The 16577-nt window shown below is 53.5% G+C and overlaps 4 protein-coding genes and 2 pseudogenes across 4 annotated transcripts, besides 5 other annotated features; all 6 read right to left on the bottom strand.

Moving 5' to 3' along the window:
- Positions 1-12587: part of a sequence feature (areas not merged during assembly with more than two copies in the genome that could not be assigned to a particular haplotype) that runs on past the window's edge.
- On the bottom strand, positions 3569-4774 carry Tc00.1047053508761.70 (mucin-associated surface protein (MASP), putative; the record flags this gene model as incomplete). Its single annotated transcript, XM_813216.1, has 1 exon — positions 3569-4774. One exon carries the CDS (start codon positions 4772-4774, stop codon positions 3569-3571), a length of 1206 nt encoding a protein of 401 aa, XP_818309.1.
- Positions 5453-6355, bottom strand: Tc00.1047053508761.60 (annotated as a pseudogene).
- Positions 7060-7080: a sequence feature (AT_rich).
- On the bottom strand, positions 7982-10759 carry Tc00.1047053508761.40 (trans-sialidase, putative; the record flags this gene model as incomplete). Its single annotated transcript, XM_813215.1, has 1 exon — positions 7982-10759. The coding sequence occupies one exon, from the start codon at positions 10757-10759 to the stop codon at positions 7982-7984; it is 2778 nt and encodes a 925-aa protein (XP_818308.1).
- Positions 12062-13345, bottom strand: Tc00.1047053508761.30 (mucin-associated surface protein (MASP), putative; the record flags this gene model as incomplete). The annotated part of the gene is made up of 1 exon (XM_813214.1): positions 12062-13345. One exon carries the CDS (start codon positions 13343-13345, stop codon positions 12062-12064), a length of 1284 nt encoding a protein of 427 aa, XP_818307.1.
- Positions 12588-16577: a sequence feature (heterozygous, non-Esmeraldo-like haplotype).
- On the bottom strand, positions 13896-14624 carry Tc00.1047053508761.20 (mucin TcMUCII, putative; the record flags this gene model as incomplete). The annotated part of the gene is made up of 1 exon (XM_813213.1): positions 13896-14624. The coding sequence occupies one exon, from the start codon at positions 14622-14624 to the stop codon at positions 13896-13898; it is 729 nt and encodes a 242-aa protein (XP_818306.1).
- Positions 14032-14141: a microsatellite.
- Positions 15117-16577, bottom strand: Tc00.1047053508761.9 (annotated as a pseudogene; the record flags this gene model as incomplete).
- Positions 15893-15914: a microsatellite.

Below are 16577 nucleotides of genomic sequence, written 5' to 3'. Positions count from 1 at the left end.
TCAGTGGTGTGGAGCTGATCTGCACAGTGAGGGACATGGAGAGCAACAGGGGAGACGAGAGGTGCAGCAGACACACACAGAGGGCACACCACATGAGGAGAGGGCAGCAGCCAGGCATGCACCGTACGCCGCACACCACGCACGACACACACTCCAATCCACGGCAGCAGGCACACACACACAGCCCTGCCGCAACAACAACACACAGATGGAGGAGGGAGAAGCAAACAGGAGCGGCACACAAGGCTCCACCGCATGCACATGCGGCGAGAGCGGTCTGTCGTGTCTGCACCCCTCACGGAGGGTGTGCACACACACAAGAAGGTGCAGCGCACACAGCAACACAAAAGCAAAGTAACAATAAAAAAGGAGATCCCCGCACACCACGTGGATTGTTGGTCCACGGGAAGTGCAGCCAATATTCACCACAAGCAGTTCATTTGCAGTAGGCCTTCGTCCACATTCATCGCACACCACTTAATGCAGGCACGGCCACCACCGCAGCAGCCGCACACGCAAAAACAAGCGCAAGGAATGGAATAATGCAAGCAATCATTTATCTGTGTTTCTGTCTGGATGTTGGCAGGTGTCCGCATGTGTTGTTTTTTTCTTTTCGCAGAGAGCAAACCTTCATGCCTGGGTCGTGTGTTTCAAGAATTTCCGCAAGGTACACAATTTTTTTTTTTTCCTCTTGTGCATTTTTTCTTGTGTTGGTGCAGCCAACAATTCAATTTGTGTTGTTCCTGCCTTTCGCTGGTAAAGTGCTGCAGTAGATGTTTGTGTTTCCTTTCGTTGCTGTGGCACCTGATTCCTCGCCGTTTATTGCGGTGGAAATAAAAATATGTGAGTGGACCCCCACGCACCAGAACGCACCTTCGCTCCTATTTATTGGTGCATGGAAGGGCATGTGTGTTTGGTGGTGCCTCGACCATATATTTTGTGGGCGTACATTCCCCTGCAGGCTGAGGGCGGGATGACGCTCCGTCGCGGTGCACTTCCCTCGCATGCCGCCCACTGTGATTCATCATGCATCACCCCCTCACATTCCCCGTGGTGCCACACCGTCGATATTATTGCAGCCGCTGTGACTCCGCGTATTTCACGCATTTCATTGTGCCACAATACATCTGCTCGTGTGGCCGCCGCATCCAAACAGCGGTGCCCAACACCGTGAGCGGCAGTCCACATCCTTGCATGCCCCAACGCAGTGGTGTTTGACTGTCAGCCAGGCGTCAGACAACAGGAGAGTCTTGTGCTGGCAGCACAACACACGGAGCTGCAGTGAATAACTCGGGCGGAGACGCATCTATTTGTCGCAAGGCAGTGAAAGGGAGTCGGGCAAAATAATGCCGGCTGCATGCACGACACCATACCCACAGCCAAAGCATGCGACGTGATGTGTGCTTCACTGGTGCTGTGAAATGCCTGCAGACGACGTCACTAGTGGAGGCATGCTGCCCATGATCAGCGGACAGACAATAATCGGCATGGTAGGCCACAAAAGGCAGCAACGACGCCAGCAGCTCTCTTTCTCTCTGTTGCCTCCGAGAAGTAAATATTCCACCAGCCACAGCCGGCTGTGCCATCGTGACACTCCATGCACGTCGTGGCTGCGTCAACACATCCTGCTCCCTGCATCACCTCAAAAGATGCCTCACTCTGTCCACTAAATGCATCGATGTGGGCCGTGCCTCGGCTGTTCGTGAGGACCACAACGATGTGAGGGTCACCGAGTCGCAGCATGTTTGTTGTGACGTTGTTGCATGGCACCTGCACACACACGCAGCGCCTGCATCCCTCCCTGTTGTGTCCGCCCTCTGCCGGAGTGGCCACACACACGGGCAGCAGCAAAATCACTTCACCCCCGACGATCCAAAATCAACACCGACATCCCTCGCGACGCAAAGATCTCAGTTGCCAGCACGGGCTTCATGCCGCTCTGCCATCGACGCTGAAACACGGCACGGTGCACGCACTTATTTCCCTCGTGTGCAGTCAGCCGTTTGCTTCACACATTCTTAGATGGACTGACGCCCATAAAAGCACGCCACAAAAGGCCACCGTGATCGCACAAGCTCTTGCGATGAGCGTCGGTGTGTGCATGCATCCGCTGCTCACACGTGCTGGCAGCCAGCCTGCAGCCGGTGTCCTCGTGCCAGTTCATCGGCTCCAGCACGGAAAAGAGAAAACGGCCTATTCCCGATGCACTTATTCCCACCAGCAGCACCAACACGCTGGTCGCCAGCCGTCATTCCTCAGCACATCCAGGAATGCTGAAAATTGACGTGGAGCTGTCAGCCAGCAATGCCACAATCCCCGCACACATGTCGGCTCCACCAGAGAAGACACACAAATCACAAACAACACCCTCCACATGTTTTCCGAACATCATTCCAACACACCGCGACACGCCAAACAGAAGTATTCGTCACTCCATGCACCTCCCCACACAATCACATAGTCCATGCACCACGCACGGCAGCGGCTCACACGCAGTCAAATAAATGTTCCTCGGATCATTGGCCTCCACGAGCTGCGACGGGAAGTAAAAAAGAGACGGGCTGCCAGACCCCAAAAGAGTGCCACGACTGGCCGCAAGTCAACGGAACGCAGCCACACAAATGAATTCAGTCCTAATGCACTCAGCCTCCCACCTTCCCCACAAAAGCTGCAAAGATTGAAAACAAACGCACCGTCCAATAAACTCTTTGTGCAAAGCCAAAAGAAGCCGCAGTGCCTCCTGCTGCCCTCACAGTCCGTTGATGACGCCTGGATGCGGATGGTCACCCATCGGTACTTCCAAACGACGCCGCACACCCGCGACGCATCCTGCGCTCTGAGACATGCGGCCCTCACTATCACCAGAGACGCCCACGCACCGTCAGTACTCAACAAATCGTCAAGGAACGAAGGATAAGTCAGACTGACAGCAAGACACCCGCCGACAAATCACAGCACAAACATCATCACAAGCAGAACCAAAAGCAATGCAGGCCGCAGAGTAACGTGAATCAAATGACGCATGGCGTATGTAAAAGAAAAAAAAACTCAGTGGCGCTACAAGAATACAAGAGGCTGACACTCTCTCAATAATAAAGGAACAGTATAATAATACACAAAAAGCAAACAATTTAGGCGTCCACCGTCAAAGCAAGCCACAAATCAAATAAAAAGGGCAATGAAATGGGTGCACTCAACCAAACCACACGTAAAACAATAAAATCAAAAGCCGAAGCGTGGGACGACCAGCGCACACACACTCTCATTACTCCCGTAAAGCAAAACACACACACAGGGAGAGAGAGAGAGGTCGCCCACTCAATGCAATAAAAACAAAACAGAAACAGTTACGGTGCTCCGCCCATGCAGCCAGGCAGGACGGCAGCGGTGCGTGTCGTGCAAAAGAGAGCACCAACGGGCCTGCATGGGTGTGCATGCAGATATACAATGGGCACATTATTGTGTGTGCCTCGCGGGGTGAGGTGAGGGCGAGAGTCCATGCAAGGGGACACACACACAGAGAGAGAAGGAAGAGTGTGTGTGCGGGCGGTGCACGGCTCTCTCTCCCTCACTCTCGCGCGGCCACCACCGCAGCCGCACACGCAACAACAAGAAAAAGAGGGGAGGTGGTGTGGGAGGCCGCGGTGCTGCCGTCACTGTCATCTGTAGTCGCCTTTGTGGGTTTCATGGCTGCGGCTTCAACCGGTGTTTCCCTCGGATTGGCATTCATATTTTCATTTCTTTTTTCCTCTCGTTTCTCTTCACCATCAGCTGCTGAATCATTCTTCGGGATGCCGTCTTCAGTGGTCTTGTCGGTTTCATTATTGGCGGCATCACCGCTTGCCGCGGGTGATGGTGTCGTTGATCCTGCATGGTCGGCAGATGGTTCATTGTGCTGACTGGCTGTGATTGTAACAGCGCTCTTTGTTTGTGAATTGGTGTTTGGGTCCATTTCACTTTGGGTTTTTTTTAGCTGTTGCTTAGCCACGGTATCTCCAGGGCTGTAATGTTCATTCACTTGTGTTGTTGGTAGTGTTGGTGGTTTTGGTAGTTGTGCTTCTTTCTGTTCCGCTTGACTGTCATGTGTCTCCGTGAGTGCCATATTACTTTTGCCTTTTTCTGGTTCTCCGTCCGATAGTTTTGTTACTTCCGTTTTACCCGCATCTTCTTGTTTCAGCGCGTCATCGGAGAATTTATTACCCTCGGAAGTAACCTCCAAAGCGAGTTCCACATCACTCTGAGTGCCAGGGCCGCCAGATGCTGATGAAGAGGATTGTTCAGGTTTTGGTTTTGGGGGACCAGGTTCGCCTCTGCTCTTATCCTCTGCTTCATTTCCTTTTTTATCCAACTCTTCTTGTTTTCCCTCCTCTCCTGTATTTCTTTCTCCGGGCTTCTGCAGTGGTGCCGCTGCTGGTGGTGGTGGTGGATCTGCGACAACAACTCCCCCTGAGCCAAGCGCTGCATCGCCCTCCGTATTACCGCTCAATTTCTTATCCTGCAATGATTCCTTCGACTTATCCTGAGATGAACCTGCATCACCGCCCAATCCTCCCTCATCCGCAGCTTCAACCGCATTTATTAACCCCATTCGAGTGGATAACAACCCGCAGTCCGCTTTTATAGAAACGCCATCATCTCCACCATTACTCGTGTGCCTTAAACCGCTCCCTCCACCCTCACTGCAGTAACCTTCCGTCGCGTGTCCAAAAACAGCACCGCACCACAGCACGCAGAGGGCACACACCAGCAGCACACGGCCAGCCATCATCGCCATCACTCCTACCACTTGCGTGTGGCCTTCAGCGCAAAATAAGTCCCATTCAGCGGAGAGCGGAAGCAAAAGGAGAGAGACAAGTCACACAGCCACGCCACAGCAACAAATGGCAGCACCCAAGCAACGCACAATAAAATGAGGCAGTTGGAATCAGTACAATTGCAGAGCTCGCACACCGCACCGCAAGCCAGAAGCTGAGCAGGGAAAAACAGAGTTGAGCGTCCGGCAGGACTCAAAAAAAAATAAAGAAAGTTCATTCGGCCGGTGTTCTAATTTATGCGCCAAGCGGCAAAATAAGAGCATGTGTTTCTGTGTATACATATTGCCCGCACTGAATAAAATTAAAAAAGATTGTGCACTTCCGTAAGCCCACAAAACACTCCTCACACTTCATTGCGGCATCCGGCCTGCTCCTCCACTCCTCCTTTCGTGCAGTCCGTGGGACGCACAGCAATGAGGCCGGCACCGCGTGTGGGCAACAAAAAGGAAACAAGAGGGGAAAACACGTCCCTCGTGACAGTGTGCAGCAACCGACCATTAAATAAAGGAACAGCAAAGATCTTCATTATTCCAGGAAAACAACAAAACCAACAAAGTAAAATATAAATAATAAAAGAAAACACGCATGCAACGCGGCATATGCTCTCCATGAGAAGTCGCAATTCCACACTCTTCGGCTCACAAGACTGCCACAACTCCACACAACCCCAGAAGAAGCAGCAAAACCCAATACACACGCACACGCACAGTGCCGCCAACATTTAACTCTCGCAGTGTCAATTTCGCGAAGTCGCGCAGGGCAAAGCAGTCGTGTGGACTCCCACCGCTCCCGGAATACTGCGCGGTGAGTTTTTGTAATAGGGGTCTGTTATCGTGTCCAGAGGCATTACGTTGAGTCAATCCGTACGCATCACCCTCAGCAACAAATCCACTGCCTGCAACGGTATTTTCTAAAACGAGATTCTTGTGTCCAGTGGCACTGCGCTCATTCACCTCGTCCGTGTTATCCGCAGCAACGTGTTCCCTGCCGCCACAAGTGACAGACATGATCCCGGATGCATTCAACGCCACTAATATTCTCGGACCGTTGGCAAACTCAGGCCTCTTCTTGGACGCATTCGGGACCATCATTTCGTTCGGATTGGTGGCAAACTCAGGCCTCGTCTCGGACGTGTTGGTCGCCGCGTTGGATGCGGGACTCGGATCGACGGTGTTGGGTCCGTCAGCCGCCGCAGACCGTCGCCAATCCTCGTGTTGACGTGACGGCTCAGCATTCACTTGCGGCGCAGTTGTCCCACCATATTTTGTGCCATCCTTCCCTTCACGGGGTGGCGGCAACTGACAGATGCCCGTCCGGTCAGCATCGCCGCTCCGTGCAGGCGGATGGATGGCTCCATCGGGGGGAAATTGGCGACACTAAAATTCATAAGGGCCGGCGTATTTATGCGTCGTCACATTCATCGTGAAGGCAACGGTGGCCCCTTCCTCTTCCGTTGCACAGCTGGCAGCACAGCTGCTACATGTGTGCGCCGCATTAGCTACATGACACACAGCACCCAGCTCACCATTCCTGCTATGCATGCGCACATCAAAGCCACTGAAAGTGTAATTCTCATGCTGAGCCTCAGCACCGGCAGCGGAACACTTCCACACACACACACACACGCGATAGCTCAGGCTGCCGTCACTCGGAGCACACGACACATCCACCGGCACAACCACCGCATCCGCATCACCAGATACATCTCCAGGAATCCCAGCAGCCGTCACGCACACGGAGCGAGCACCCACCACACATTCACACGGAGCAAGCGAACCCTCATCCATCCATGACGCGGCACAAAAACCTACAGCCATCCCGCCCTCAATGGGATTTGGAGCCCAACTCAACGCAGCCACACGCAGTGCATCACACCCGCAGGAAAAGAGAGTCGGGCTGCGAACTCCTTCCACCTCCCTCCTCCTCATGGCCACGGAAGAAGACAACAGCCGCCACACGCAACTACCAGCATGCACTACAAAAGAAGCATCCAAATCCGCTGCAATGTGCATCTTGTGTGTGTGGTTGTGTGTGCCTGCAGAAACACAAAACAAAGACGTGGAAAAAAGGGAACAGAGCATGCGGAGAGACACACAAAAATGTACAGCGGAGACGCATGGCAGAAACAACTAGAAGACCGCTCAAACTCATGAATTGCCGCTGCCCAGGCAGCGGCAATTCACACAAGATTTATTGAAAACAAAAAAAGAACGTTCCCCTTCGTCTTATGTAAACCCCATCACACAAAATAATTATAAATAAAAAAGAAGTCGTCCATTACTGTTCCGCACAAATTAACAAAAGACAGCCGGCTGCTGTGTGGCCACACCAAACTGTCTGCGTACATTTTGTCCGAAAAGAAAATTAAAAGATATTTAAATGTCGTTCAACCGTCCGACCTCCGTGTGTCCGCACATCGTTTATATTTCATGGGGTCATCGGCGTGTTGCTGCTCCCCTCAGCCCTCCCATCGGCGCGTGAGTGCGGCCCGCAGAGCACAGTCACTCGTGTGTGTGGGGACTGAGAGAAGCACGCAGACACGACGGCAGTCGCGTCACTCCATCGGGAGAGTGAGCGCAGCAAAAGAAAAAATCATCAGAGGGAAAAGAAATGCTCACAAGAAAGACCCCGAAGGCTCTGCCGGCGCAAGAAATTCACACAAAAGCAAAAATAAAGAAAAACACGGCGGCAGGGTGTGTGGCGCTGCGGGTGTCTGCCCGCCCTGGCCGCAAAGAAAACAAAACAAGAGGGAAGAAATGTGTGCTCCGCCCCACAGGCCCTCGTCGCACGCCCACACGTCACGGCTTCCTCAGCGCGCCGTTCGTCGCGGCCCCTCCTCATGCGTGCAGCAGGCGAGGCGCACGGGGCCGTCGTCATGAGCGTGTCGGTGGTGTGCGAGTGGAGCAGTTGGGCGAGAAACACACGGCACCCCTCACAGGAAGAGTGCAGCAACAAACAATTAAAACAGTAGAAAAGAAAAAAAAAACGTCCATAGTGATTGCCCCAAAAGCCAAAAGAAAGAAGGGAAGGGAGTAAAAAATTAAAACAACAAAAACAGGGAAAAAAGTAAATAAAAATTATTAAAGAAGAGAAATTAATTACCAGGTGTGTGTGTGTGTCGGTGCTGGGGAGGTCGCAAGTTGTCCCACGCGGCAGCCAGTCACGCCTCACGCAGCCGCAAACCCCCACAGTCCCAACAACAGAAGGAGCAGCGGCAGCAGTCCGCTCTCACGCACAGTGCACGCATCGCTGTTATTCCCCTGCGACAAATTTCCGAGGCTGCTGCTGAGGGCCGCAGACTTTACTTCCCCGTTCTGTGGATTGATCTCCTGCTCCTGCCCATCCGTTCCTCCTGCCGTCTCCCCATCCGCACCAGAGCTCGCGCTCACATCAGCTGTCAATGCGGGTCCATCGTGCCCCTCGCCTTCAGCGGCAAGAACGTTTGTATCGGCGGCGGCAGCGGTATTACCCACGGAAGGTGTGTGCGGTCCATCCCCCTGTATCGTATCTGCACTCCCCTCCCCCACCGTCGGGTTACCGCTAGACGAGGGAGCGCCATCCACATCTGCATTTCCATCGGGAGGCTTTCCTGGCGCGAGTTGGTTCACAGATTGCCCCACAGGTACGGAAGTCGTTGAAGCGGACACTGCTGATGGGGATGCACTTCCACCGGCAGCACCTTCACCTCCATTCAAAGCTTCCTGTCCCGCATGCGGTGTTCTGCCAGGAGAAGGCAACACGACTTCCTGCGCACTTGTTTCCTTCGGAGGCGTAATCGGGGCTTTAATTGCATTAAGAGCAGTAATCTCATTGCCATCCAACGGGCGGTTGTACAGCAGGACGTTCCTCACAGTCACAGACACGCCTCCTTGGCCCTCTGTGCTGCTTCCGTCCCCTCCAATGTAGAAGTGGGAGATCCCTTTAGAATTCGTATTCTCCAATTGGCATTGCACATCTCCCACACGCCTACCATCGACGTACGCGGAGCCCTGAGTGCCGTTCTGCAGCACAATGGCCACCTGGTGTGTTTTCTCTTGCCCCTCAATGTGGTTTTGCACCTCCGTCGGTTTCCCATCGCACAGCACATGCCACTTTTTTCCTTTGTTGTTGTACGACAGTCCAAGAAGTACTGGATTCTCGGCATCCTTCAATATCGCACCCATCACTGGAATGGGACCCTCCTGCGTCGGCACACCGTCGATGGACACCGTCGCCACAAGAGTGAAGTTGTAGTTCGCAAAGTGGTACGGCTGATTCTCCCCCTGACTGCCAACGGGCCACTCCGCCCACGCACCACGCCCTGTGAACTTCACGCCACTTTTTACCTGCTCCGCCACATCATTCTTCTTTACTGTGGCGTTCACCCCGAGGTACTCGTCCCTCCATGTGCCATCAGAGAAGTTGCCGGACAAAAAGCCAACCAGCCCAGCCGTGATCTTATTGTTTTTGCAGGCACTGTCAGTTGAGGGAGCCTGCACAGCACCCTCAGAAGGGCACAGCTGGGAGACACTTTTGTCCACTTCCTTCCAGGTCGCCAGCACATCCTTCACACGCTGCAGCTGCGCAGTCAGACGCACGGAGACCATACCGGGCGATGGTTTTTCATCACCGACCTTCTTCTTCTCGTACAGTGCAACCAAACCATCATTATTATCATCAGTTCCACTTCCAGCACTTTTGTACAACAGGGCGCTGGCGGCAGCGTCATCGTCCTTCCCGGATACCGGCCCAATATCAACAATGTGCGTATTGTCCGTCAGCCAAAGATGGAGTTCGCCCTTTTTATTTTCTTTGGAATACACCGGCAGAGTAACGAGCATCACATTCTTCTCATCATCTCCAACACCAATTGTCGCTGCGGTGAACCCGCTCCCAACGGCCTTCCCTTCTCCCTCCTTTTTGTTGTTGCCCCACACGCGCGAGAGTGTCCCGAGTGCCTCCGTCCACGACTCCCCCTTGTCGCCGGACTCGTACACCCTGCGGCGGCCATCACCACACGCAGTCATCATCATGAGTTTGTCCTTCCACTCCACGACGGAGGGATCACTGCAGCCATCGGCAGACATCTCCTTCGACAGCTTACAAGTCACAATGTTCTTCGAAGTATCTAAAGTGTAAAGGAGCAGTGAGAAAGTCTTTCCACCCGCAGCTTCCTTCTGCCCAACTTTCTCCTGCGTGCCTTTTACGGGAAACACAAGCGTACCGTCCTTCGTCTTAACACCCGATCCACCGCCGCCAATCAGCCGCCTCAAGGATTCGTGTTTGTCGCCCATAGTGCACTGTAGACCGTCCGCTTCCTTCCAAAGGATTTTTTTTTCGCTGTCATCTCCTTGAGCACTGACTTCCCCTTTCAACAGCAAAAGTCCCCAGTCATCGGCACCACTCTCCCGAGCACCAGCACCAGCATTCCGGCTGTATTTTCCAACAAGCATGTAAATATCATTTCCATCCACAACTGCTGTCGGTCGGCTCACATCTACTTTCTTGCTTGTGGAAGTGCTTTTCTCCAGAACTCGTATCACTCTGGCAACCTTAGGCGCTTCCTCCGGTGTGTTATCGTCTTTTATCGTGAGAAGTTGGGATGCAATGCCAGTAAAGGCATCTTCTCCATCCTTCTTCTTGCACTGCGCCTCGGCAACGGCAAATACGTCACTCCCCACTTTCAAAAGGCCGGGAATTCCAAACGACTCCAGATTTCCATCAGCAATGTCCTCCAATTGATACCTTGGAACTGCCGGCAGATTCTCATCAGCTTGCACACCTCCACAAGTACTGCAGCACATCATCACGACGAGGAGGAGCACCGCGGAAGCAAACACACGCCGGGACATGTTGGGCCTCTGCGGCTCACTCTCTCCTCCTTCCCTCCTCCTTCCGCTGGATCCGGTCACGCCGCGACGGTTGTGTGTGCGGGGTGTCTCCACTGCAGCAACACGTGAGAGCATACAAATATGTGTGTGGGCGGTGTGTGTGCTGTTGGTCCTTTCAGTGCCTTACAATTTCGCAGTGGCGATTAGCGTTTAGTCGTAACTTCCTTCCTAGCGTGTGCGTGCGTGAGGCGGAGAAAAGAGAAAACAAGCCAAGTAAAGAGGTGAAACAGCAAGCACCGCCACCCATCCACAGTGAGTGGCACCATCATCATCCCCGCCACAGTCACTCCCAACAACAACAACTCACGCACACAGACACACGGAACAGCAGAAGGGAGATCACCGCACCGGGAACACACAGCGACTGCCACCACCAGCAGGAGCCACGGCGGGCGCTTCTGCCACGCGTCGGCACACACCAGGCGACGCCCAAACACAAAAAATAACCAGCGGGAGGCAAAAGGGCACAGCCGCCCTCCGCAGCACCCACGCGCTACCGCCGCCAGTTATTTCACCGTTGTCTCCTCCGTCACACCCGCTCCGCCGCCGGCGCACATCACCCACACAGGCAAAGAATCCCTGACCAAAGTATACACAGCATGGGAGATACATGTCGGCACGTACAGCTGCTGATCGGGAATCAATCAACAGTTGTCCCAGGCATCCCCAATGCCACAAAATTCACTTCCTGCACGCCTCCAGTATAACGCCCTTAGTACATCAACAAGACACATCGCGGTCTCCCGTCCTCCCTCCTCGCAAGGGACGTCGCAGCCAGAATCCTCTGCGTGCGTTCTCAGCAATCACATCGCTCTACAGAGTATGCATAATGGCGTGTGTGTGCTTGTGTGTTTGGCAGCGTCTATACACGCAGAGCAGCTGTGCGCCACAAGAGAGTCGGAAGAAAGCAACAACAGAGAGAGGCAGATAGCACACACGCAAATTACTCATATCACCACACACACACACACGCAGCCATCGTAATGGGTGCACTCAACCACAAAATCAAAAAGGAAAACAAAACAAAAAGCCGAAGCGTGGGACGACCAGCGCACACACTCTCATTACTCCCGTAAAGCAAAACACACACACACAGAGGGAGAGAGAGAGAGGTCGCCCACTCAATGCAATAAAAACAAAAAAGAAACAGTTACGGTGCTCCGCCCATGCAGCCAGGCAGGACGGCAGCGGTGCGTGTCGTGCAAAAGAGAGCACCAACGGGCCTGCATGGGTGTGCATGCAGATATACAATGGGCACATTATTGTGTGTGCCTCGTGGAGTGAGGTGAGGGCGAGAGTCCATGCAAGGGGACACACACACAGAGAGAGAAGGAAGAGTGTGTGTGCGGGCGGTGCATGGCTCTCTCTCCCTCACTCTCACGCGGCCACCACCGCAGCAGCAGCTGCAAAAGCAACAAGAAGAAGAGGCAAAAGAGGGGAGGTGGTGTGGGAGACCGCGGTGCTGCCGTCACTGTCGCCAGGCTTCGTCGTATGATTTTTTTGAGTGGCGGTGGCGATTGTTACATTTGGATTTCCTACGCTCTGAGAGTTCGTATTCTCCTCGCTGTTTGATGCGCCTTCAGCATCAGGAGCCGTGCTGAGCTCTGCGGCGACCTCAGTGGATGGTGGGCTCAAATCATTCTTTGCCGGATTACTTTCCATTCCATCTTCAGGCTGCACAGCTGCAGCTGCCGCGGTGCTGCCGTCACTGTCGCGAGGTGCCGTCGTATTACTTTGCTCAGCGGCAGATTCAACTGTTGTTGCGTCTTCATTCCCAGCTGTACTCTCACGCTGTTGTCCTTCATCTTTCAGTGGGGCATCGTATATTTCTGCATTTTTGGAGTTTTTTTCTGGGTCCTCTTTATCCAGGCTGCCGGTGGTGTCACTGCCACTGGGAGATGAGGACTGGGATGTTTGTTCCTGGTTGCTGCCTGGTGATGTATTCAGTGCGGGAGTTGTGTCGGGTGCAGTCACTCTCCGGGATTTATCCTCATGTGATTCAGTCGTATTTGGTGGATCCTGTGATGGTGGTGGTGCTCCGTCCGTGCCATCCCGTGCTTCGGTGAAATTCACTCCTGTTTCTGGTGTTTTTTCTTCTTTCTTGTGGATCGTTTCGCCTTGCACGCCCACGCTGTGTTGATTCGATCCCTCCGCCTCTGAGTGATGACTTCTCTCTGCTTCACTGCGGCCGTCATCGGAATGCGGCTGGTGGCTAGCACCACCTGCTGGGCTGTGGACTTTGGCATCGACATCACCTTCCACCTTTAAAGGAGGGGTAATAGGAGGAGACACTCCGGCATTATTCACGCCAGCAGCCGTTGAAGATTTCGTTGTTGAGCTGCCAACTGGCACTCCCGAAACATGCGCAACTTTAGGATCTCTGTCAGCTGCGTTGTCTTCCTTCGTCTTTTCATTCTTCATCGCATCTGAAATATTGTTCTTCAACGTATTCACACAAGTTGTTTCATCATCCTCGTTTTTGCAGCATTTCTCCTTAAGCTCTTCATCAGTCTTATTTGCCAGTGAACTCAATTCCACAGATTTCTTATCGCAGAAGCCATCCGGCGAAACTTTCTCACAAAAAACACAGCCGGCACCGCACCACAGCACGCAGAGGGCACACACCAGCAGCACACGGCCAGCCATCATCATCGCCATCATCACTCCTGTCACTTGCGTGCAGCCTTCAGCACAAAATAACTCCCCGTCAACGCAGAGTGAAAGCAAAAAGAGACACAAGGCATAAAAACAGTCACGTCACAGCAACAAGTGACAACTAGGAGCACCCCAGAAGCAGCACACACCATGAGGCAGTTGGAATCAGTGAGGGGTCAAAAAATGCATGCACACACACAGCCCTGCAGCAAACTATAGGCAAAAAAAACAGACACAAATCAATTTAAAAAAACGAGAAAACAAGTAAGAAAGGGTAAAAACACAAAAACAAAGAACTGCAAAGAATGGCTCCAGTGTGCATGCACTCACACAAACATGCGTCCACGAAACAGTTGTATGCGTGTATTACGTACGAGTGTGTCTGGAATGCGTGCCAAGTGACTGATACGGAGGCAACAACGCGGAGCACACAGGAGGGCAGCGGAAGCAAGTGAAGCAAAACACAATCATTATTTCCTCTTATTTTATACAGTGAACAACACACGCACAAATCCCCGTGGCTGAGTGCTGGCACGCACAGCCCGCACACACCTCTTCAGTCCAGAGCGGTGTACGCCAGCGCTGATGCGGCGAGCACCAGCGGGGCACACACCCACGCAGAGCTGCTGAGGCTGCCGTCGATTTCGCGAAGACGCGACGGTACGCTGGTGGTCGACACAGCTGGCGCCTCTGTAGTCGTAGTGGTTGGTGCCTCTGGTGCAGTGGTGGTCGTCGTGGTTGGTGGCTGTGTTGTAGTGGTGGTCGTCGTGGTTGTCGTAGTAGTGGTAGTAGCCGCCGTGGTCTTCTTGGCCGAATCGTCGGCATTCGTATTCGCATGGTGTGTGGATGGATTATTGCCACTTTTTGAGCCTCTCGCATCGTTTTCGCCATTTTTCTGTACCGTATCGGCCACCGGAACTGGACCCCCTGAACTGCCGGATCCACCTGAACTCTCTTTTTTAATAGGCGCCGGACTTGTTGAACCTGGACTTCCTGCCAGAGCGGTCGCCCCACTTGGATTTTCTGGCAGAGCTTCTTCCGCACCTGGAGCCCCTTGCGCATCGGACTTTCCACTTTTTCCCGATGACGCAACGGCCGCAGCTGCTGAACTTGACGTCGTGGAAGTATTTGTTACCCCTGAAACACCTGTTCCCTGTGACTGAGTAACCGAAGAAGTGGGGCCGTCCCCACCTGAATCCTGACTACTCGCTGTCGCGCACACGGACGGGCAGAAGCACAGGGCAAGCACCAACAGGGCGCACAGCAGACGGCACGTCATCATCATCGTGAGTGTGGTCGTTCAGTGGTGTGGAGCTGATCTGCACAGTGAGGGACATGGAGAGCAACAGGGGAGACGAGAGGTGCGGCAGACACACAGAGGGCACACCACATGAGGAGAGGGCAGCAGCCAGGCATGCACCGTACGCCGCACACCACGCACCACACACTCCAATCCACGGCAGCAGGCACACACACACAGCCCTGCCGCAACACCAACACACACAGATGGAAGAGGGAGAAGCAAACAGGAGCGGCACACAAGGCTCCACCGCATGCACATACGGCGAGAGCGGTCCGTCGTGTCTGCACCCCTCACGGAGGGTGCGCACACACACAAGAAGGTGCAGCGCACACAGCAACACAAAAGCATAGTAACAATTAAAAGAAGATCCCCGCACACCACGCGGATTGTTGGTCCACGGGAAGTGCAGCCAATATTCACCAAAAAAACAGTTCAGTTGCCGTAGGCCTTTGTTCACATTCATCGCACACCACTTCATGCAGGCCCGGCCACCACCGCAGCAGCAGCAACAACAACAAGAAGCAAAAGAGGGGAGGTGGTGTGCGACACCGCGGTGCTGCTGTCACTGTCGGCTGTGATCTCTGTATTGATTGTTTTATTGGTGGCGTTTTCTGGTACTGTTGTGTATCTCTCATCATTATCTGCCTGAATGTCCCTGTTTCCTGAAGCGGTTTCAAATTCCACAGTCTTATCCTTGTGTGCCACGTCATCATTGACGTCGTCGTTATTAGACTGTTCAAGGTCACTCGCATCACCAGAGGCTTGGGTGCTTCTTGTGCCAGCGGTAGGCCTTTCAACAGTAGAAGCCGCAGGGCTGCTGTCGCTGTCGTCATCATTTGTCTTGGCAATTATACCAGCGTTGGGTATTTCTTCTGCTTGCAATTCACTGGTGCTGGCTGGCAGGGCAGCGGGGCCAGTATCTCCCGCGGAATTATGTTGTGTTACTGAGGCGGCAGGAGGTTGAGGATTGTTAACACCACCCTTCCCCACCGTGCTTCCGGCAATACCGCTGCCAGATTTGGAGGCGGATAATGGAGTTGTAGCTTCTGGAATTTCTTTGGATGCACTCCGCCGTGTACCCGAGGAAATTGTTTCTCCCTCTTCGTGCTCTGAAGAATCTTTCTTTTGAAGCATCTCCTTTTGTGTGAGTGACTTCCGTCTCGCGGCCTTAAGTTTTCTTCCACTGGAATTGGTGTCCGTTTCTCAGTTAATCCTAAAGGCTTTGATGGCCCCGCTTCTGTGCCTTCTTTTGGTGGTGGTGGTGGTGGTGGTTGATTTCCCCTGCCATTTTCACCTTCTGTTTGGCCGTCTTTTGACACGCCGCCCACAAGCCTTGAATTGGCGTTGAAAAGTCCATGCTCAGCGTGTTTTGGATTTTGACTGCCACCCGCAACAGTCAATGGCAAGTCTGCCAACTCTTGAATTCCAGTTGGATTGGCGGGGTTGACGACTGAAGTCGCCTTGTCTTTTTCGAAATTCGGTTCACTCTTGTCTGCTTTCAAATTATTTTCCCCTCCCGGCACTTTTGAAAGTTCTTCCCGTCCTCCTGCTGGATTCTTCTTTTCGGCTTGCAACGTCTGGCCTGAAAAAGATAATCCCTTCAATTTGTCGTCGTTCTCTTCGCGATGATCCTCATCATTACCAGAACCACCATCAGCAGCAGCAGCCACGGCAGAGTGTTGACGCCTCCAACGACGACGGCCATCCACAACGGCACGCACACCGTCCATCCCTTGACGGAGGCATTCCCCAACGGCGGACACATTCGCCTTCCCTCCCGTGCTCCTGCCGACCTCCTCCGCGCATCCCTTCCGCAGCTGAGCGCGCCACCGCAAGAGCGAATACTCAACCGCACTGCCAACGGCATCATCTGCCGCCGGCACCGCACCACAGCACGCAGAGGGCACACACCAGCAGCACACGGCCAGTCATCAT

The sequence above is a fragment of the Trypanosoma cruzi genome, genomic scaffold (assembly GCF_000209065.1).
Source record: "Trypanosoma cruzi strain CL Brener 1047053517047 genomic scaffold, whole genome shotgun sequence".
NCBI classification, from domain to species: domain Eukaryota; phylum Euglenozoa; class Kinetoplastea; order Trypanosomatida; family Trypanosomatidae; genus Trypanosoma; species Trypanosoma cruzi.
The sequence above is the reverse complement of the archived record's forward strand: the minus strand, read 5'-3'. Positions and strand labels throughout refer to the sequence as shown.